Source organism: Stigmatopora nigra, chromosome 10 (genome assembly GCF_051989575.1).
Source record: "Stigmatopora nigra isolate UIUO_SnigA chromosome 10, RoL_Snig_1.1, whole genome shotgun sequence".
In the NCBI taxonomy this organism is placed as follows: domain Eukaryota; kingdom Metazoa; phylum Chordata; class Actinopteri; order Syngnathiformes; family Syngnathidae; genus Stigmatopora; species Stigmatopora nigra.
In genome coordinates, this window is record NC_135517.1 from 6870351 (window position 1) to 6892262 (window position 21912).

The 21912-nt window shown below is 38.2% G+C and overlaps 1 protein-coding gene and 2 long non-coding RNA genes across 5 annotated transcripts; 1 reads left to right on the plus strand and 2 right to left on the minus strand.

The window, feature by feature from the left end:
* Positions 1–1238: 1238 nt before the first annotated feature.
* On the minus strand, positions 1239–9154 carry lrrn2 (leucine rich repeat neuronal 2). 2 transcript variants are annotated; one of them, XM_077725748.1, is made up of 2 exons: positions 8873–9154; positions 1239–4483 (listed from the first exon to the last, which is right to left on the minus strand). In XM_077725748.1, exon 2 carries the CDS (start codon positions 4127–4129, stop codon positions 1799–1801), a length of 2331 nt encoding a protein of 776 aa, XP_077581874.1. In that variant the 5' UTR covers positions 4130–4483; positions 8873–9154; the 3' UTR covers positions 1239–1798. The 2 variants fall into 2 exon arrangements, with proteins under 2 accessions (XP_077581874.1, XP_077581873.1); XM_077725747.1 differs by having other exon boundaries at positions 1239–4486.
* A 7570-nt stretch (positions 9155–16724) lies between these two features.
* On the plus strand, positions 16725–19400 carry LOC144203321 (uncharacterized). 2 transcript variants are annotated; one of them, XR_013327665.1, is made up of 6 exons: positions 16725–16898; positions 17078–17166; positions 18510–18553; positions 18848–18934; positions 19010–19156; positions 19233–19400. It is a non-coding gene; the product is annotated as an uncharacterized LOC144203321 (long non-coding RNA). The 2 variants fall into 2 exon arrangements; XR_013327666.1 differs by lacking the exon at positions 19010–19156.
* Positions 19401–20276: 876 nt separating this feature from the next.
* LOC144203319 (uncharacterized) lies at positions 20277–21653 on the minus strand. Its single transcript, XR_013327663.1, has 3 exons — positions 21601–21653; positions 20494–20571; positions 20277–20404 (listed from the first exon to the last, which is right to left on the minus strand). It is a non-coding gene; the product is annotated as an uncharacterized LOC144203319 (long non-coding RNA).
* Between the last annotated feature and the right edge of the window lie 259 nt (positions 21654–21912).

The window sequence follows — 21912 nt, forward strand, 5'->3', positions numbered from 1 at the left end:
GGGAAACCTTCTCTATTTACTTGTTAATATGCCAATACGTCAACATTTCCAAATATTGGGAATGCTGGGACCTGTTTATTGTCATTTTTCCATTCCGCCGTGCAGATCTTTTACATCAGTGGTGGCCAAATCCGGTCCTGGAGGAGAGCTCCAATCCAGCCTTTTTTTCCATTTCACCCTCCTCTACCACACCTGAATCAAATGATCAACTCATCAGCAAGCTTTCCGGAAGGTTCTTTCTGAACCTGATTATTTGAATCAGATGTTTTGGTGGATAATCAGGAGGCATGGAAAACAGACTGGATAGGGGCTCTCAAAGACTGCACTTGGCCACCCCTGTTTTACATTATTTGGTTAATAGAGTGGTGCCTCTACTTATGAATGTTTCTACATACAAAATATTAAGAAAGGTCTCAATGAGAAAATGTTTTCTCTAGATATGAAAGAAATTCTTAAATCTAAAAATACAATTGTAGCCTGTATCTTTTATTTTATTCAAAAATTGTGATATAGTTGCCTTTTTATTGCCTCAGAGGGGGTGTGTCCATCCAAGCAAAAGCCCCCTTTCCAGGAACTTTTCCAGCACCATGACCGAGCTGCTCTGGCGGTAAGTTCCTGATTTGTGTACCTTTTAGAGCCTCGTTCATCACAGAATTCTAACATGTTGTTTCTTGAGTTTTTCTTGGTGGTCTTTATGCAACTTTATTCTTTGCCTGGCATAATTTTCACCCAAGAAAGTTATTCCCAGTGCGGATGGAAAGAAGAAGCGTGCTCTGTTATCAAAGTGTTCACAAGTCTTGCTTGATGGCATATGCATTGGAAAATGTCTTTGCATGTCATTAATTTTAATGGCTTCATAAATAATTTTCTTATAATTATTTTCCTCTTTTTTGTCTTTGGCACATATTTCCTACAAAATTGGTATACTTTTATATTTATAGAAGGTTTTCTGGGTTGTTTTATGGATCTTAGAGCAAATTAAATCTTTTCCATGCAAAATGCATCTCAATTTAAGAAAAAAAAATAGTAAGTATAGGTACCACTATATGTAATATACTCAAATGTTTGTCCTTACATGATATATTTGCTGGAAGTCTATAATTTATAATATAAGAATATACAATGTGTATGGTATATTAAAAAATGGAGAAAAAATAAATATAATACTGTATGGAGGGATTTGATATCATGATTGATAGGAGAAACTCGTATACGAGAAAAAACTGAATAGTAGCAGCTAAATTAAAAAGATTTATTACATAATTGCTCAAAATAGAATTTAACACAATCACTTTGAGAATCATTTGAAGCTGAAAGTGGATATTGGATGTTAGGCGAGAAAAATGCTTTTATAAGTACAGTAGTCCAACATACTGAGCGCTAAGCATCAATCACTTTGACGTACAAGAACAAAACAAGCAGTCCTTATTTTTCTTTTCTGATCATTCATCAGACAGTATTACATTATGGTTAAGTCTGCGACACATTTAGACAGATAATGTAATAAACATCCCAGAAACACGTGTCCCTGACTGAATCAGGTGCCAGCCCGGTAGCCATAAAGCAGTATCATTTGTTTACGTACTCACTGTTCATTTCAGCTCCGGTTTGAAACCAACTGGTTTGCGTTTAAGGATTCTTTACAATGTGTCTCAGAACACAGAACACAATGCCAAACAGACTGTTGGTTCTTATAATATAAAATAAATACAAATCTTTTCTACTTCACTGCGAGTCTTCACAAAAGGGACATTTAGTAGTATTCATTTGAGTAATTGTCACGTGTAGTTTAATGATCTCAGCAGTCATGATGGAATAGATTTTTTTCCCGGTATTCTGGCTTCTTCTCTGTGCTCCTTCCAGTCTTCTGCACGATGATCAGGGCCGTACGACTTTTAAATTCCTGGAGAACTCCTGGTTGCTTTTCGCTGTCCCATCTTTGGCCGACCAGAAGCATCAGTAGAAGTGCGAGGATCATCAGAAGTGCGGTCGCAGTGTACGTTAGCTCGGGGCTGAGCTGCAGGCTGTCTCGAGGCTCCGCCACTTGCTTTGTTCTGAATGAGACACACTGAGCTTTCCTGATTCCTGCGCTTCTCCTGTAGAGCCTTTTGGTAGCCTCACTGCTCCCCAAATGTAGACACACCCTATAAAATGTCTCGGCTTGCAGGTGGGTCAGGTTGAAACTATGTGTCCCGGCTAGTAGACGTGTGGTGTATGTAGGTGCCTCTGAGCTCAGAGCTTGCCAGGATAAACGCGTGATGTGGAAATTGCGCCGATTCTGCCAGGACAAGAAGGCAAAGTGTTCGCCAGCCTCTGTCACTTTTAATTTTGTCTCAGCTCGGGGTGATGACTGGCCCTTTATGTTATGAGCCACCAACCTCTTCCTTGTCTTCTTCCTGCTTTGGACAGTCACAGTAACACTGCGTGTGTCAGCTCCCAGTGCATTCTCAGCTATGCAGGTATACAAGCCGCCCTCTTTCGCGGTGATCTTTCTGATCTCCAGAGTTCCCTCAGGCAGGAGCCAGTAACGTGTGGTGGGGGAATGGCCTTGTGCCTGACTTGGAGCCTCGCTGGATGGAGATGAATAGGCGATTCCTTCGGCGTTGGTGGTATGAGAACCTGTTGGTTCTTTAGACATGTTGTGTGATGCAGGCCCAAGTCTAAATCCTGAAGGAGTCACCCAGTAAAAGTGAGGCTGGGGATCTGCAAGGGCTCTACAGTGCAAAAGTAACTTTCCTCCTTCCCTGACACCCACATTGGAGGGAAGCGACATGGCAGGGATTGTTGGTAGGCAAGAAGTCGACATCTCCCTGGAGGACACTTCTCTCACGCTGCGGGCTTTGAGTTCTGGGGGTTCTGAGCACAGCGTGGACTGGGGTTGAATAAAGCGCACCGGTCGGACTATTCGCCGGTGGCTCGTTGGCATGTCCTGCCGAGGATCCGAGGCGTCTTGCGCGGCCCAGTGAAACAAGCAGTCACAGTGTAGTGGGTTGGAGTGCAAGCTGACCTCCTGCAGTCTGGGCAGGGAGCTCATGGTGTGGCGGTGCAGAGTGCTGAGGCTGTTTGAGTTGAGCATGAGACTTTCAAGCCTGTTCAGCTTTGTGAAAGCCTGTGGATGAATGAAGGACAGCTGAGGGTTATTGGTGATTTCCAATTTAGTGAGCTCCGGGAGGTTCTCTAGTGCCGCCCTCTCAATTGACATCAGCTCTTCCATATTGTTCAGCCCGAGCTCCTTGAGATGGAGCATGTCTCGCAAGTCTCCCGTCTTGATTAGTTTGATTCGGTTCTTGTTAAGATCTAGGAACTTTAGACCTTTCACTCTCTGCAGAGCTTGAGTAGGAACATTGGTGAGCAGATTATCAAAGAAGGACAGGCTTTCCAGACCCTCTAGGCCAACTAGAGCATTATCAGCTAATTCTCTCAAACCCATACCACCAAGAACAAGACTGCGAAGGGATCTCAAGGCTGAGAAGCCCTGCTCTGGCAAGGTGTCTACTGGGTTTCCTCCAAGCATGAGAATTTCTAGGTTCTCCAAATCTCCAAACCACATTGGATCAATGGTCGTAAGTCTATTGTTATTGAGATGCAGGCGCAGGAGGGAATTTAGACCAGCGAAGGCTCCCGGTGCTATTGAGCACAGACTATTATGGCTGAGAAAGAGCTCCTGCAAGGCCAACAGCGAGGAGAAGGAGGCATCTGGTAGATGGCTGAGATGGTTTTCCTCCAGGTGTAGGGACAGGAGAGAGGGTAGAGACAAATTTTGTGTTATCACATTGACACAGTTAAAGTAATTCTGTGAAAGGTCAAGGTCGGTTAAGTTGGGTAGCCAGCCTAGCGCAACCACGTCTGTTTCCGACAGATTGTTCCCCTGAAGGTGCAGGGTGTGTGTGTTCAGGGGTAAGGGCGAGGGGATGCTGCTCAGCAGCAGATCATTGCAGTCCACTGTTGGAGCGTCATGGTAAACAGAGTCTGGTGAGAACCACGGCTTGATGTGACATACACACCGCCCTGGGCAGGGGACGTGCCATGGCACAGCTTGAGGCAGCGAGCCCAGTGCTCCTGGCGTGCACACACTGACAAACACACACAGGAGACACTGTGACTGGAGAAAGATCAACATTGGCCTCATAATACTTGAGGGCTCTCGATGCAGATTGGAGGAGATTTTTTTTAAAGATATTTTGAAGATGGCGATGACAATAACTGTCTGGGCGTGTGCAGGCGGTAGAAGATGTTTAGGATCGCTCTCACCGGGGTGTAATTCTCAGGAAATCGGGAAAGGGTGATCATAACGACGACAGCAAGCAACAATGGCTTCACCCACAAAGAAATATTGAAATATGGTTCTTTTAGCAAATATTACAGTGTGTCTCCTTAGGAACTATCTTGATTGCAGCAGGGGATCATGATGGCAGCCGTTTTGGGGTTATGCCATCAATCTCACATCTTGGCAGCGGGCGGTGGGCTCCCGGCTCATAGCTGACTGCTTTATGTAAAAAAACATGCACACAATAGAAAAATAATGGAGCGTTAGAGTGCGAATTGGAAAATTGGAAATGACTGCTTCTAACTTATCATCTGTTTAATTCCATATGGACAGTGTGTGACTGTCTAAAAAAATATTGCATTTTATTTGTTTAATATTAGCGGTCCTGTTTTCATCCTGAAATCAATTTTGTTACTCATTAGGTAGAAGTAAAGTGCTTTGAATTTGGGCGTCAATAAAGTTTTACTTAACTGCTGTCTGTGTTCACCCTACTTGTTGATGAAGTATTTTGCCGTTATTGCAGAGTAGAATTCAATGTATCAGTTTGAGTAAAACTTTAATTAGCATGGTTATCTGTAACAAATAAAAATCAGTACAAAGTCTATTGCATTGTTGCCATAGAAACTAATCCTTACTTCTAGCTATATTTCAATGTTCTTTAAATTCCAATTTGTTTTGGTCCAATCTGCTCACCAGATGATAAGAACCACATCAAGTGAAGTCATGAGTGAGAGATCGAACATCTTGACTGCATCTGTATGGTGAGTGACCAATCAATATTTTCTTAATTGCCTAATTTCATGCCTCGTGTAATAATAATTCATAATCTTGCTACCCTGCATGATAATTTTACTTGTCGCTATCAACCACATTTATAGCGACACTACACATAATCTAGAGGAAAATAGGCAGCTATTTTGGTATTCTGTTTTTCAGATAAAACACTGATTACATTTTTTTTTGCGTTGTGGATGAAAAGCATATTTTATAACGGAAATGAACAAAAATCCTGCATTACAATTACACAAGAGAAATATTTTGTCAAGAATAGCATTTGAATTATTAAATACTCATTGCATTGTAATGAATATACTATATTGTAAGAAATTGTATTTTGGATTGTGATATATTTTTTATAGCGTAATAATGTAGTCTCTGTTATTGTGACTGCATTGTCAGTTACCCACACAAAGAAAAAGTAGTGCTTTTAACACTTTTTCCCTTAAATATAAAATTCCTGTCCTTTTCATTGGTTTCATTAGAAATATCGAGTCATAACATTTTGCAATTTGATTATTTTTTAAATGCCATTGAATGTGTTCCTGTCCAACTGAAAATACATTTTCTTAACCATGTTTCACCAAAGCTTAACCAAATGGCTAAAGTTAAAATTAGTGTGTGTTAAACCAGTTCTTGGTAGTAGTATGAAAGGTCTTGGTTATAGCCTGATGTGCAAAATGGATGAAATATCCAATCTTTTGGACTCAAAGATTGTAGTTCATGTTTACAGCAGATATGGAAAGGTCTTGAACTTTCTTCAACATCTAAGTGAGATGTTGAATAACAGCCATGACGTTAATTGAATTATATGAGCGATGCAAAGTGAGCATTGTACGAGAGTGTTTGAGTCCACATCATCTTGGAGTAGATCTTTCCTCCCGGGGTTCTTCTCACACTTCCATCAGCCATTCACTTTCATCTCCATGCTTTCATCTTTCCACATGCAACCTACTCAATAATGCATTTGCCATTTAATTTTGATGCCCCCTGTTTTCGATGTTTGCTCTCAAACATCAACAATGTCTGTTTCGGGAATGTAGAGTGGTGAGCTGAAGCATACCTAAGAAGGTTTTGTAACTCATACTGCTTGTAAAAAGCTTTTAAAATAAATAGCTGTGTATCGCTTGCTTCCTCCACATTTGCCCTCCTTGACTTTCTCTTCCTTAACATTGGAATGCATGAGAGTACACGATTTACCGTCAGCAACAGCATGCAGTTATGATAATGCAGTCAAAAAGTTAGTTGGACACTCTGCAGCCTGATGCACTTGCACAATCTATAGTGATTCAATGCAAATATTACTTTATATATTCATGTATTTATTTTGAACATGGCTTATCCTTATCAGGTTCACGGGGTGCCAGAACTTATCCCGGCTGACTTTGAGTGAAAGGTCACATACAGACTTTATACTTTATATTAAGAAAAGCAAATCAGTGGTATACAGAATGGCATTGCCTCCTGTATACTTTGTAATGACTTTACTTTTACTTCAGTAGGATTATTTCAAAGAAGCGCTACTCTTAAATATATACTATTTTACTCTACCCAATTCTACACATATTTTTGTTGGTTGGTTTCATGAACAAATTGACGTTCATTCTGATACCAATGAGTGAATTCCAGACAACAGTATATTTTGATTCAAGAGTGGATGGTTTAATTAAAATACGCTGGAATAAACTACCTTAACACACTTTAAACGAGCCTCAATTTATCGTTGGATAAATGTCAGCAATCAGCAGTCACGCACCATATGCGTCCTCATAATGTGACACTTGCTTGAGGGAAGAAAAAGCACAATAATCTACTTTTAGTCAATTATTATGAGCAGCCCCTGATGGACTGTAACTTCCATGTACAGTAATGAAGGGAATGGTAGTGTGTCTAACTCATTATTTTGATAATTAGAACTCTGGAGTTATTTTCCAATGAAGAGACTAAAACAAATGGAACAGAGAAACTTTTCTCTTGCCATCAAGCAACTTCAACACACCGTATCACTTCAGTTTTTTCTTAAAAAAACACATCTAAATACAGTGATACCCCATCTTACAAAATATTATGTCACGTTTGTCAAATTTATAATTTTAAGTTGTTAAATTGTGTGTTACGTGCTTGTTTGTATGTTTTGTCAAACGTTGACCTCTCTCTTAACTACGCACTTGTCCTTCAACAACAATCGAACATGTGCATGTTTTCTCTTTTTTGTGTGTTTCTTACATCTTTCATACCAAATTGATAGACTTGGATCATTTTTAAAGAGCTCAGTTGGAAGTATAATGAGGACCATAGGATGCATTTAAGAAAAATCCGAGTTATGAAACCACTTCCTGGAATGAATTAATTTTGTAAGTAGAGGTCCCACTGCAAAAGCCTCTTAAGGCTTTTCAGAATAACACAGCACTGTGGCACTGATTTCTTTTGCAGCACATTTTTCCTATAGTCACTTGAAAACAATACAAACCTAAATACAGATTTGAATGAACTATGAAATTACACATTCATCAATATAATAAGTGAACCCTATTCAACAAATGGTAAGATATTTTAGTTATTGTCACTGGCTTTGGTCATGCAAATTTGGGGACTTTTATGCCACTGAAAAAATTATAAACTATGAATTGCCCAGCTTAATTTGAAAATATGTTAACTGAGCTTTGAAGTAGTGTGTTTGTGCATGTGTGTGTGTGTGTGTGTGTGTGTGTGTGTGTGTGTGTGTGTGTGTGTGTGTGTGTGTGTGTGTGTGTGTGTGCATAAAATGAACTTTCTTAACAATGCAGATGTGCTTATTTTACATTTTTGCTACATGAGGTTGCAAATTTGGAAAAATGCCATTCTGCAGTATTGCCAACTACAATGACAAGTGATAAAATTTAGTAATTTCATTTGATAATACATTTGCATTGGGTTTCCATTCTGTGTTCTTTGGTTTTGTTCTGGAATATCTAGTCATGCCTAGGTTGGTTTTTCCATAAATGACTTTGTCCTCTGCAATGGAAAATATCTACATACATTTAGAAAAGCTTTACAACATCAACAACAACAACAAAAAGAAAAAATAAGATAGAAAGAAAAATGAATGAAACAAAATTCGATGAAAAGACGAGCATTGAAAACCAGCTGATTTGATGATAAGTTTATACTGCAGCTCATGCATTTTGCAGAATCATCTCTTTACTAACAAGGTTTCCTTTCATCCTTTTATAATTCAATCACCATTTCATATTGAAGTCATATTTTGACTGTTCTTTATGAATGATAAAGAATGTTAGTACAGATTTCCCACAACTGTGCATTCTGCAATCACATTTAATGTCTTTAAAATGGCAATTGGCACATTTAGAACATCCATTTTCACCTGTTAGCAATACATAGAACCTCTTTCCCTTAATGGCACATTTGTGTCCTTGTGGTTTTACTTCTCTTTAAAGATAGAAACAAGTGCTTTTTAAAATAATGCATTGATAAGTACACCATCGTCACAGGCTACACCTTGAAGCATTTTTCCCCTTGAATTTTAAAGGTGATGAACGACGGCTTTTATGAAGAATATAAACACATTTACATGTGATAATGAGTAAAAGGATTATGTGGAAGGATGTGGGATGATGAAAAATCTTGATGTACTAAACAAACAAAAAAATAAGAGTATGAGAGAGAAGCAGAGACGCATGATGATGCAGGCTGTTGCTGCAGGCACATGTCTGCACAAACTTATTTTCTTTTTTTTTCTCCATTTGAAAAGCACTCACACACACTGAGCAAACATGCATACATCCACGGCGACATGTCTGTGATATCGTCACCTTTCAATTTTCTTACCAGAGCAGGAAGGATCACTTCATCGCTCTGTTCAGCCTCGCTTCCCGCGCTCAGGATGCTATTTCTTGTCGCCCTCTCGGCCACACAATTAAGATTCTTGAAATATCACGTCTCTGCTGCACTGAAGCTGGAGAGGACATTTGCCAAGTCTCTCTCTCTCTTGCTCTCTCCCTCCCTCTCCTCACTCTTTCTCCCTGTCTCTGGCTCTCTCTCCTCCTCTCTGCAGTAGAGCTTCTGTCGCTCTCCTACAGCCTCCTCGCTTCCATCTCCTGCCTCCCTTGCTCCCTTGTTCTCCTTTTTCCTCTGTCACATCCTGATGGAAAAATACTTGCAGTGGGGTACAGTGTGTATATGACTGGTGGTCCCCAAGTGTGTAATGTATGGATCTGGGATGGTTAAAAAAATCTCATCACCCTCTTATCTGTCTATCTCACCCTCTCATTCTAGTCATATTTTCATCCACTTGGTGTGATGAACCCTTTTCAGGGACAGTGCTCATAACAGTTGGCAGCCATTCAAAAGTAGACCCTTATGACCTTTAACCCTATTAGAGCAAGGGACTATTTTTTGTGATAAAAAAAAGAGTTCATTTTTATTTTACACTTATGAACTTGAAGACAAGTGACTAGTAATGATTCTAATATTGTTTTTGCTTTATATTTCTTTATAATAGTATTATACCACTTCTTCACTGACCTTCAATTCATTTCAAAGTTGCTGGCATGTTTCAATGCGGCTTCAAACTTTGCTTATTTGAATTGAATCAAATCAAAGTCGATCCGCCTGCGTAGTTTGCATGTTCTCACTAGGCCTGCGTGGGTTTTCTCCGGGTATGCCGGTTTCCTCCCACATTCCAAAAACATGTGTTTGTACACTCTAAATTGCTCCTAAGTGTGAGTGCAAGGATGAATGGTTGTTTGTCCCTTCTGGCTCAGCTGGGATAGGCTCCAGCACCCCCTGTGAACCTAGTGAGGATAAAGCAATTCAGAAAATGAATGAATGAATTGAATCCATCAATGTGCACATCTTTATGTGTTGATAACACTCTTGCGATTACACAAAAGTGATTTTTGTTCGATTCAAGTAAAAGATGCAATAACTTGCAGAAGCAATAAAAAATGCCTGTTTGCAATGTATTTATTGTTGCAGTAAACAGAAAAGGCCAAATTAAATGAATCTTTGATTTTATGCCACTAAAACATTTTCAAACGTGTTCTGACAGTTTGGAATGATGGCGAATGCAACAAGAGTTCAGCGATGCAGCCAGCTGAGAAAAGTGCTGGCGGCCAAACATTTTTTATTCAGCACTTACAGTGCTAATTAAATGATGAAGAAGAGATCTACAACTTCTGCACTGGTAACAAAAACATTGGGGCTACAATGAAAGCTTCTTTCTCTCATGTTATCTATTGCAGGTTTGCTCCACGTGCTATATTATCCCTTTGGTATTGTAGGCCTGCCTTGGATGAGACTTTTATTTTACAGGGCTTTGTCAACACTTTGTGTGTGCTTTTCTCATGGTTGTCATCAATTGCGATTCAGCTTTTGTTCATCCTTAGAGGATGAGCCTCAAAGAAAAAGAACTCCCCACATAACCTAGTATTTTTTTGTGTGTGCATATTGAGTAAGAAATTGTATTAAAACGCGGCTGAAAAGCAGAAAAACTACTTGTCAAAGGCCCTAAATTGTGTCAAATAAGGTTGAGGTCCAATCTTTTTCACTGTTTTAGGGCTGATGTTTTTGTTCATGCTTGCATGTGTGTACAAAGTCCAACTTTCCTCTTTAATGCGTCTCCCTTCATTTACCAGATTCATGGTAGAGCCAACACACAAAAACGTGCACACCCACATGTCCTGCTGACTGAAAGGCAGCAAGGATAAGTGGTGGCTCACTGAAAGGAAGCAAAAGAGAAGAGGTCTCCATAGCAACACCGAACGGTTGTTTTGCTTTTATTGGAGGGGGGAAAAAAATTCGGTGCTTGCTGCGTTTTACCTTCATATCTATGGGCTTCATCTTTTTTTTTTTGTCTTGCTGGGCGTTGATTTGGAGGAGGTCGTCATTTGTGCTACATTTAAGAGATGAACACTTCATTCGATGCAACTCCTTTAATGAGTTCTTGACTTTTGTACCCTCCGTTCATGCATGTTTTTTTTTTTGTTTTTTAACCCTTGCAGCGGACTTGTTTAATTGTGGCTTCCAGTGACAGCAAGAGATGTCCAATCCATTTTGACTAAGAAGGTCGAAAGAACGTTTGTTCAATAGGAAAGGGTATCCTGACTAACACAGGCTTGATTTGTTTATTGTTTAATTGTATTTTTCTGTAGTCTAATCAAGTAAGCACTAAGTAAGACAATGTAGCACGGTGACAGAGTGGTCTTCCTCACAGTTCTGAGATCAATGTTTGGCTTTTCTCTTCTTCTCACGTCCCCGAAACTTGCATGGTAGGCTGATTAAACACTTCAAATTATCCATAGCTTTTATTATTCGCAGATGGTTGTTTGTCGGTATGTAGCCAGTGATTGGCAGGCAACCCATTCAGGGTGTGCCCTGCCTCCAGCACCCCCACGGCCCTCATGAGGGTAAGTGATTTAGAAGATGAATAATTATCAATTAAGTTCTGAATTTGTGCAAAAGGTGGACTACACCCCAGACTGGTCGCCAGTCACTCATAAGGCCCAGACACAGAGACAGAAAATAATTGGCGCTCACAATGGCAGCACCACTGCTGAGTGGAAATTGATCCCATGTTTTCCAAACCAAAGTCAGGCAATTGAATCACTACACCACCTTGTGGATTTTGAAACAAACAGTTTTAATCCCGCTTTCCTGTTTGCTAAGAAGCCAGTCAGTAATGTAGCGGTATATAAGCTTCTTCATAAAATGCACACTCTTCTCTTTATTTTTATCTTTTGATTGTGTATTTATTTACCATGGCCCGGTGGCGCGCCCTGGGTTTGCGTGGGTTTCCTCCGGGTACTCCGGTTTCCTCCCACATTCCAAAAACATGCTTTCTAGGCTGATTGGACACTCTAAATTGTCCATCTGGTATGTGTGTGAGTGTGCATGGTTGTCTGTCTCCTTGTGCTCTGTGATTGGCTGGCCCAAAGCCAGCTGGGATAGTCTCCAGCAACCCCCGCAACCCTAATGAAGATTTCTTTATTTATTTTTCTGTTTTCCAAGAAGTAATTGTATCCAAAAAAATGGTTAACACGTGTTGTGTAGGAAATTTGTACCTAAGACAAACGCTGCCAACTAATTCACAAATGATGTGTGGCTAGTGAATAGTTTTTAACAACTGATATTGTTGTAATGCAGTGCGACAAATAGAAATATGTATTGTCATTTTAGAGTGTCAAATGTAATGCTTTTCATTGCAAGTATTGCAAACACATGTCCACGTAAATCTGATGGATGCACAAATGCTAACAGCAAATCATGGTAATGATATTCTTAAGTACACTAGTTTGTTCTTTACTGCCAGAGCTTTACATAATCATAGAGGTAGCTCTTCTCTGTACTGGTCTTCATCTATGATTTGAAGGACTAGCCACCCACCCACCAATGTGGAGGGCGCATACATGGGCAGGAGATTGGGAATTTGCTGTCATGGCGACAAGGCTTGCAGTATCTAATAACAACAGGATGTTAAGAATCCTGCAGTTTGTAAGAGGGCTTGCAGGCCATGGGGAACAGAAGAAGGAACAACGATAAGGAGAAAAATCTTGCCTGTTCACCCTTTGTACTTTGTCGTATGATCTCATCTTTGTGAAATGGTGACCGTGTCGTCTCTTCCCCAGAGTACACTCAAGAATCTTTCTCATTCAATGAATTTGGTGGAACAAATAAGTGGAGGATTCCTACTCAGTGACTTTCTGAACTATCTCTGCTCAAATGTACAATATTCATTAATTTGATCTCTTCTGAGTCATTTTATGGTACGTCTTCCGTGGGTGGAGGCAACAGGTCTATGTTTATCTGCAGGTTCTCGGTGCGTGGTTGCCATGGTGAATGTTACGGGGAGAGTTTGCTAAGTGCTTTGAGTTGAGTGCAATTACTGCAGCAGAAAATTCATACATATAAATATGTCTAATTAAAACCGGAAAATTCAACAGTATTGGCATGGAAAACAAACCCGACTCAGTTGATGAATTTATTAATCAAGCTTCTCAGATGATTTTTTTTTCAGTAACTGAGAAATGTAACGTACCATATTTTCACGACTATAAGGCGCACCGGATTATATGGCGCACCCTCAATGAATGACATTTTTTCCATATATAAGGCGCACTGTCTATTTTGGAGAAAATTTGAGACTTTTAAGTGCGCCTTATAGTCGTGAAAATACGGTACTCAGTAACCAAAAATCTAAGTAATTGGATTACTGTACTGTAGTGTTTTATTGAGCCAGTTGCTCTCACCCGGTGAGGCACGTGGTCAGTGTGTTGGCCTCACAGTTTTGATATCAAGGGTTCAATCCCAGGTTTGGACCTCGCTGTGTGGGTTTGGCTTTGACATTTGCTGGTGATCTGCTGCTTTATGCTCTCCTTTTTGCTAGTATTCCTTCATGATGGATGTTCAGAAAAGAATGCCGTTCTTCAAAAGGGCATCAAAGTGACTATAGACGCTGCAAAAAAATAATTTACACCATGAACAAAGGTCAGAACTTTCAATGTGCTTTATAGTGACAAATTAGTCTTGTCTTGCTAAAGAATAAGCCAAAGACCATATACTTCCCAAATGTTTCCCTCTATGTACTTTGCTAATCTTTTAAACAGCAATGCTGGGGGTCTATAAGAGTTGTGAGGACACCAGCCCAGAACCAGAGCCCAAACGGGGAGCTGTATTCCACCATAGTTTGGAACCGTAAATGATTTCAGAGCTCAAATGAGGATGGCCTAAGCGACAGTGGTAAGTAGTTTTTATTTAATTAAAAAAAGAAGCTGACAAATTGAAACTTAAAAGGAAAAGGAAACATGAATTGTGTTACGTGGTGTGTAGGTTGTCCTCCTATGGTTGATAATGTTCATAACTATTGAGTCCACTCAGAGCAACTCAAATTGAAAATGCAGTCTTAGTCGCAGCATCTTTACAGACCTAAAAAAAACAGAAATATTTCTTTCAGTATGACTTCAGAGTTGGCAGAAGCTTTTGAAGTGAATGTTGAAGTTGAAATTAAAATAATCCACAGAACAGCACCAATGATTGGATTCTGATTTCTAATTAAATTTCAGAGTTCAACTGCAGAATTATCTGTGGAATTAATTCCCTTAAAATGTCACTCCAAAATTCAGCTTGTGCACTACTGTGAGATGTTGTGAACAATGATTTGAAGGGCTAGGAACAGCTGATACCCAGTAATCACCCAAAAAGGAAAATGGCAAAAACATCAGTTCTAATGACGGATCTTTAAACTTTGAATTCATCAAGGTCTTTACATTCATCAAAGGCTATGTATTCACAGTCACAGATATATTCATTCATTTATTCATCTGGTGTCCCACTTTTAGTCAGCAAAACATTTTAAACATCTCCCGCACATTCTATTACATCCGTCTCGTGTACTCAATGTGAACCGGATGTCATTGGTGAAGAGAGTAGAATTTTTAGCCTATTCGGGCTGTGATTACGCACCTGTCTTTACCAATGTCATCACACCCTCTGGAAATCGGTCCCTGACATCTTCAGGAGAAAAAAAGCTCAATGGTGGACCGCTAGGGGGTCATTATTATATATTTATTATGCTCTGGCAGTGCTTTTGCGTTTTTTTCTTCTTCCCATTGAACAAAGAAGGAACCCTTTAGAACCACTCCATGATAAAATAATATCCAATTAATGCTGTTACCTAACCGAGCATATTGATTTTAGTTCATGGGGCATTTTCTTCGTTTTTTGACGATATCTACTCATTCTATCTTTTTTTTTCTCTCTCTACACTCCGACTTTTATCTTGTCTGATGAAGCACGTTATGTCGCCTTGAGTCCAGTTGGCTACAGAAGCCCCACTTATACTGCAATATGCTGAAGAGGGAGAGATAATGAGTTAATTGCTTCCCCTCCAGGATGCATTGATGAAAATGGAGTGCTGTCCCAAAAATGCAATTACAATTAAAAGTCAAGAGAATGAATTAATTCCTTTTCATTGACAACGATAGATGCCCATATCATTTCAACTAGGAGGGTTGGCCTTAAAATGGCGGATTTATCGTAGAAAGACCAGTTAAGGTTCTTAAAGACGGTGCGGCGCAAAAGGTACGTTGTCATTTGGGTATTTCGAAGCCTCATTTCTCATTTTAAGGGTGTTTATTTGATGGGAGCACTCTTGGATCGCGTGCTGCAGCCACACGTGGTCGGAGACAGAAAAATGTTTGCAAACAAATGCGCTATATTGCCTTACATATAGCTCTTTATGTTTAAAAAGAAATCATTCCATTGTGTCTTTCAGTTCCTCAACGAGGATAGACTGCTGGGAAACATCAGGAATGTGGCCAAAACGACCAAAGAGGACCAGCCTGTCGACGCCATAATGAGTTGTTTGTCAGTCGTTTTTCAAATACAAGTTTTTTTTTATTTTCTATCTGTGTAATAATTAAATGTTAGTGTTCAATGCTTTGGTCAATGAACTTGTTTTTCATTATGGTACATTCAAATTTTGAAGGAAAACAATAACTAATCTGGTGTTGATATATAATAGCAAAACATAAACAGTACACTTAAAGGATATATACCAGTGGTTCTTAACCTTTTTGGAGCTATCGTACTCTAATTTAGTGTGAAATAAAATATGATTTTTTAAAATTCTATTCAAGATGTAAATTTCTTGCAGCACAGATTGGCCAAGCAATGGTCGAGTGGGGGCATGTTATGATGAATAGACGTGCGTCTTGAAATTTCTTTATTTCAAAAAATTTGGATTTGAAATGATTGACTGGCAAAACTCACCCAGGATGAAATAACATGGGAAATGAATGACCTAAATTTTCCCACTTGTAGATACAATAAAGGACTAAGTATGATCTGGGTGTGAAAAGAGACAAAACAACAAATACTACTGATATTGGAGAGTGGTGGCCCAGTGGATAAGTCACCAGTTTCCTGCTACTTTGGTCTTGGGTTCAAATCCAAGCACCTGCAAAGATTTTCCCTTTTTTTTTCCAGGTAAATGAATGAGATAAATTTACAAGTACTACAGCTTTCTCTCACAGGGTGGTGGCCCAGTGGATAAGTCATCAGTCTCTCACCTCTGTGGTCCTGGGTTCAAAAAGAATAAGTTCAAATGTCTAAGTGTATAAGTCTTCAGTGGTGGATGAAGCATTTTGTGAAAAAAATCTTTTCTTTGGTCTTAGGTCCTGGGTTCAAATCCTAATGCTTGCAAAGATTTTCCCACTATTATTCAGGTAAAGAAAGTAGACAAAACAACAAGTACTAAAGATGAATGTTGAAGAGTGGTGGCCCAGTCATCAGTCTCCTTTCTCTTTGGTTCTGGGTTCAAATCCTAGTGTTTGCAATGTTTTTTTCACCAAGTCATCAGGTAAATGAAAAAGGTGAAACTACTAGTACTACTACTTTCTCCCACAGAGTGGTGGCCCAGTGGGTAAGCCATCAGTGCGCCAACTCTTCGGTCCCTGGTTCAATTCCCAGTGCATGCAAAGATTTTCCCACAATTGTTCAGGTAAAAGAATAAGTATTAATGTCTGTGTGTTTAATTGAATAAGTATTCAGTGGTGGATGAATCATTTTGTCCAAAAACTGACTAAGTGTTTCACCCAATTTCCTTGGATAAAACGTTCGGAATATAACCTTTTACATACACACACACACTGACTAATGCACGTTATTATAAAAACAATTTCTATTTTGTGTTTTTCTATGTTTAATGGGCGTGGCCGAGGTGAGAGTTCAAATAGTCGATGTCATCCAGCAAAATGGCGATTGAGACTGCACGGGCGTGTACTGCAGAGCTGCTCAGAGCTGACGATTTGACGAAGAATGGCTGTCAAACTTCTCACTAGACGTTGCTGCACATGTTGTATGTCGTCGTTTGGGGATTTCGAAGCCCCGGTTCTCATCTTAAGAGTGATCGTTGACGGTAGCATGCTCCGTTAGCGTGATGCAGCCGTGACGGCAAAATGTTTGCAAACAAATTGGCTGCATTGCGTTACCGATCGCTCTTTGTTTTAAAACTAATCATTCCTTTGTGTGTTTCAGTCCCTCAACGAGCACCACCGACTACTGGGAAACATCAAGAATGTGGCCGAAACGACCAGAAAGGATCAACTCGTCGACGCCATAACCAAGTGGGTCATTTTTAAATAGTTCCGATTTTCCCCGTTTAACATTTAAACGTCAGCTTTCAGTATTTAAGGATTTGCGCAATTGGCTCGTTTTTCGTCCAATTTTGAATGAAATCACTAAATGACTTTGCGTTTTTTTAATTGCAAAAATCTGTGGATAAATCACCCACACAAATGCATTAGTGGATGCGAAAGGAATGAACAGTAATCCCTCGATTATCGCGGTCAATGTGGACCGTGATAAATGGAAAAACCGCAAAGTAGGGTCAACCCAATTGAATTTAATTTAAAAAATACTATAGTGGCAAGTGGGGTAGCTTCCGCTTGAGTTTCAGTGTGGCTTTTCACATTTTTCTGATTTTAAAAAAGTAGTCTGCCATGCACTGAGCACTTAAATAAATAATATAATTTTAGCCCCTTAGCTTTCTTTTTAACCTCAGGGTTAAACAGTAATCCCTCGATTATCGTGGTTAATGTAGAAAAGACATGGCTGCTATAAAGGAAAAATTTAAATTAGGGTCATCCCTATTGAATTTAATTTAAAAAAAACATACTATAGTGGCAAGTGAAGAGTAGCTTCTGCTTGAGTTCCAATGTGGCTTTTCACATTTTTCTGAATTTAAAAAAGTAGTCTGCCATGCACTGAGCACTTAAATAAATTATATAATTTTAGCCCCTTAACTTTTTCAAAGACCTCTAGGCTAAACGGTAATCCCTTAATTATCATGGTTAATGTAGACCAGACATGTTGCGATAAAGGAAAAATTTAAAGTAGGTTTATGCATATTGAATTTAATTTTTAAAATAAATACTATAATGGGAAATAGAGAAGTAGCTTTTGCTTGTGAGTTTCAATGTGGCTTTTCACATTTTTCTGAATTTAAATAAATAATCTGCCATGTAGTGGAACCGCTAATATTTGATGGATTAAAACAATCATGTACTTTTACCCCATTAACTTTCAGTTTTAAATGTGGTTTTGACAAAATATAAGTGAGGGATTTATTCAACCATAGTGCAGGGGTCATTTTTGACTTGTATATGGTAAAATAACTTTTTTTCTTGGTGTAAGAAGAGAAAAACAAGCATTTTAAGAATGAATAGATTTTAAATGATTGACTGAAAAACTCAAGGCATTCAAGTATTTAGCCCCAAATGTTTTATTTTTTTCAAAATGAAAGATTTCCCCAATTCTGGTAAAACCTTCCTTGCGAATGTATTTTTACAAAAATGCATAGATTGATTCTGGTGTAACATCCAGCACTGATCTATGCATTTTTTCAAGATAAAAGTTGAGACCTTGCAAATGTTTTTTTTTTTTACTTAACTTTGTATATTGACCCCAGAATTCCACCCAAGTCGAGATGGACTACACCACTCCCTGATTCTGGTAAAATCTCACTTGCAAATGGTTAAGTTAAAAAACATTTGCAAGGTCTTGCCTTTTATTTTGAAAAAAAATTGTAGATTAATTCTGGTGTAACATCCAGCACTGATCTATGCATTTTTTTCAAGATAAAAGGTAAGCCCTTGTGAATATATTTTTTACTCAACCATTTGCAAGGTCTTGCCTTTTATTTTGAAAAAAATGCATAGACTGGTGTAATAGCCAGCACTGATCTATGCATTTTTCAAAATAAAAGTTGTCCTAAACTTCATGTATTGACCCCTTCTTGTTTTACAGAATTCCACCATTGAACAGATAGTCTCAGATGCCTTAATTTTTTCTCTGCTGGATTGTGAACCAGTCTGACATTTTTCAAAATAAAAGGTAAGCCCTTCTCATTGGTTTTTGAACAAACTGTACTAACCCCCCCTTTTTCAATTTTCGAATCTTCTCCACCAGGGGGTGGAGAAGATTCGATTTTTTACGATGCTGGACCACCAACGGGAACCAATCTACAAACTTTTTCAAAATAAAAGCTGGAGCTTTTATTTCCTGGATTTCCTGCTGGTGACAGGAAGAACTACTTCAAGTTTTTCAAAATAAAAGGTGAGCCCTTCTCATTGTTTTTTGAACTAACTGTGTACTAACCCCCCTTTTTCAATTTTCGAATCTTCTCCACCAGAGGGTGGAGAAGATTCGATTTTTTACGATGCTGGACCACCAACGGGAACCAATCTACAAACTTTTTCAAAATAAAAGCTGGAGCTTTTATTTCCTGGATTTCCTGCTGGTGACTGGAGGAATTACTTTATTTTGTTCAAGTTTTTCAAAATAAAAGCTTTTAAATGTATGCATGTGTTTTGTCTTTAACAAAAGATGCAAGTCACAATCAAAGTTAAAATATTTTATTTACAAGTAAACATTTCAAATTTGGAAAAAACACTTAGAAAAATAAAATAAAAAAAGTAAACACTTAGAAAAATTAAATAAAAAAAAACTTAGAAAAAAAATGAACAAAAAAAGGGCAATCAACACTTAGAAAAAAAATGAACAAAAAAGGGCAATCAACACTTAGAAAAAAAATGAACAAAAAAGGGCAATAAACACTTAGAATATTTTTTTTTAAAAAGCTGGGGGAAAAAACACTTAGGCAAAAAAATTGAAAAAAAAAGATGGTGGAATTTATGTTGGTAAAAAAGCTGGAGGAATAAATAATAAAATTAGAACAAAAAAGCTGGGAGAATAAATAGAATATCCAAAAATTGGGGGTATATATATTTAGCATATATTTTCTTTAAAAGCTGGGGGCATAAATATTTTTTAAAAAGTAGGAGCAATAAACATTTAGAATTTTTTTTTAAAAAGCTGGAGAAATAATATATTTAGGATTAAATTTTTTTTAAAACCAAGGGGAATTTAACAATTTTTTAATAGCTGAAGGAATAAACCATATTTTAAAAGAAAGTTGGAGCAGTTAACACTTAGAATATTTTTTTATAAAGCTGGAGAAACAATATATATTTAGGATTTTTTTTTTTTTAACCAAGGGGAGTAAACACTTGTACTTGGGAAATTGACTTAAGAAAAATCTACTTTAACAAATGAAGTTTCTAATCTTTAATAATATCCTTGTGGACTTTACCTATATAAGAGGTCACAACACCAACTTATGTTCAGTGAAACCTCACCATAAAGATCAGATATCACATCATTGAGTTCCACAAGATTATAATATTTAAAGCTTTTATTTAGTTTGGATGAAGACTTGGATACTTTGCAATAAACAAATACGTTAACCTTTGAGAAGCCTGCCAGTCATCTCTGAAGTGCAGATAAGTCACAAGTGACATGGACCTGATGTGTACAAAGAAGAAAACAAAACTTAATATAGAGAATTAAGATTCACCAAAAAGGCTTAATGTTTTCTTTGGAATTCATTTTACCTTGATCTGGCCCAATCTCCTCTCCTTTAACCTCGAGGGCGTGTGTTCTGGACACTCTGGAAGAGCTGCATCCTGATGCTAAAAAGAGAGAACTTGATTTAACCAAACTAGTTGGGAGTTGCAAAATTATTATTGCAAAATGGAGAAGTCTTACAACAAACTTAATATACAATCAAGATAATGAATGAAAATAAGTTAGTGACTGCTACGTGCTATTCTTTTCCCTTTTCAGACAAGGCGATTAAATATACACAGTAGCAATAACAGTTAGAAGAAAGTTGACGTAACCATTTTTGTATCAATATTTTTTATAGTGTGAAATCAGAACAATTACAAATTGGAAATGGCACTCGTGGTGGAATCTATCTTTACATCCAACATTAATTTAATTAATTTAGGAGAGCATCTACCCATCAAACTAACTATACTCATGCTGATAAATCTGACAAAAAACTTATTAATATACGATCAAGCTAATAAATGAAAATAAGTTAGTGCCCCGTGTTGAGCTTTTCTTTTCCCATTATCAGACAAGGTGATTAAATATACACAGTAGCAATAAGTTAGAAGAAAGTAGACATAACTATTTTTGCATCAATAATGTTTAGAGTGAAATCAGAACAATTAATAATTGAGGCGTTTAGTACAGATAAGGCGATTAAATATACACAGTAGCGATAACAGTTATAAGAAAGTTGACATAACTATTTTGCATCAATAATGTTAAGTGTGAAATCTGTTTACATACAACACAAGTCGTGCCACTGGATGTCATCTAAACCTCAAACTAACTATACTTACATTGACATCTCGACTTTGTTTGATTAGATTAAAAGTATTTCTACACGACGGAATAATGGACAGAAAACGGACAATACGATTAAAGCCAAATGAAAAGTGTCGTCGTGTCACTAACGCTAAAATAGCTAGTCAGATGCGGCACACATCTGGAGAGGAAAAGGCTCTCAAACTTCAATTGTCGACGGTGTGTTGAAGCTGGCATTAAAGTAACAGATTAACCGGCGTTTTGGGCTCAATCGATTACTAATAAGTCTCACGATGGCGTGATAAAACGCACTTATGACCGTAAAACGCAAGAGAACTTACCTCGTTCGGACACATGTGTCTCGACGGCCGGAAGTGAAATGGCTTCCTGAAAGAATGAGGTACCGCGCATGTGCCAAATTTAAACAGCTGGTTGGCCTACGCACAATAGCTGTTCTTTTTTTGTTGCAGCCAACAACTACTGCCCTCCTGTGGCGTGGCGTAATTTTGCATTTACCACGCTCATACAGTAAAGTGAGGATCTTGCTGCTCATCTATGGAATTCCCCTATACATCAATAAAAATACCAATCAAAAATACTTACATCTAAAACTCAATGATAACCATATATATATATATATATATATATATATA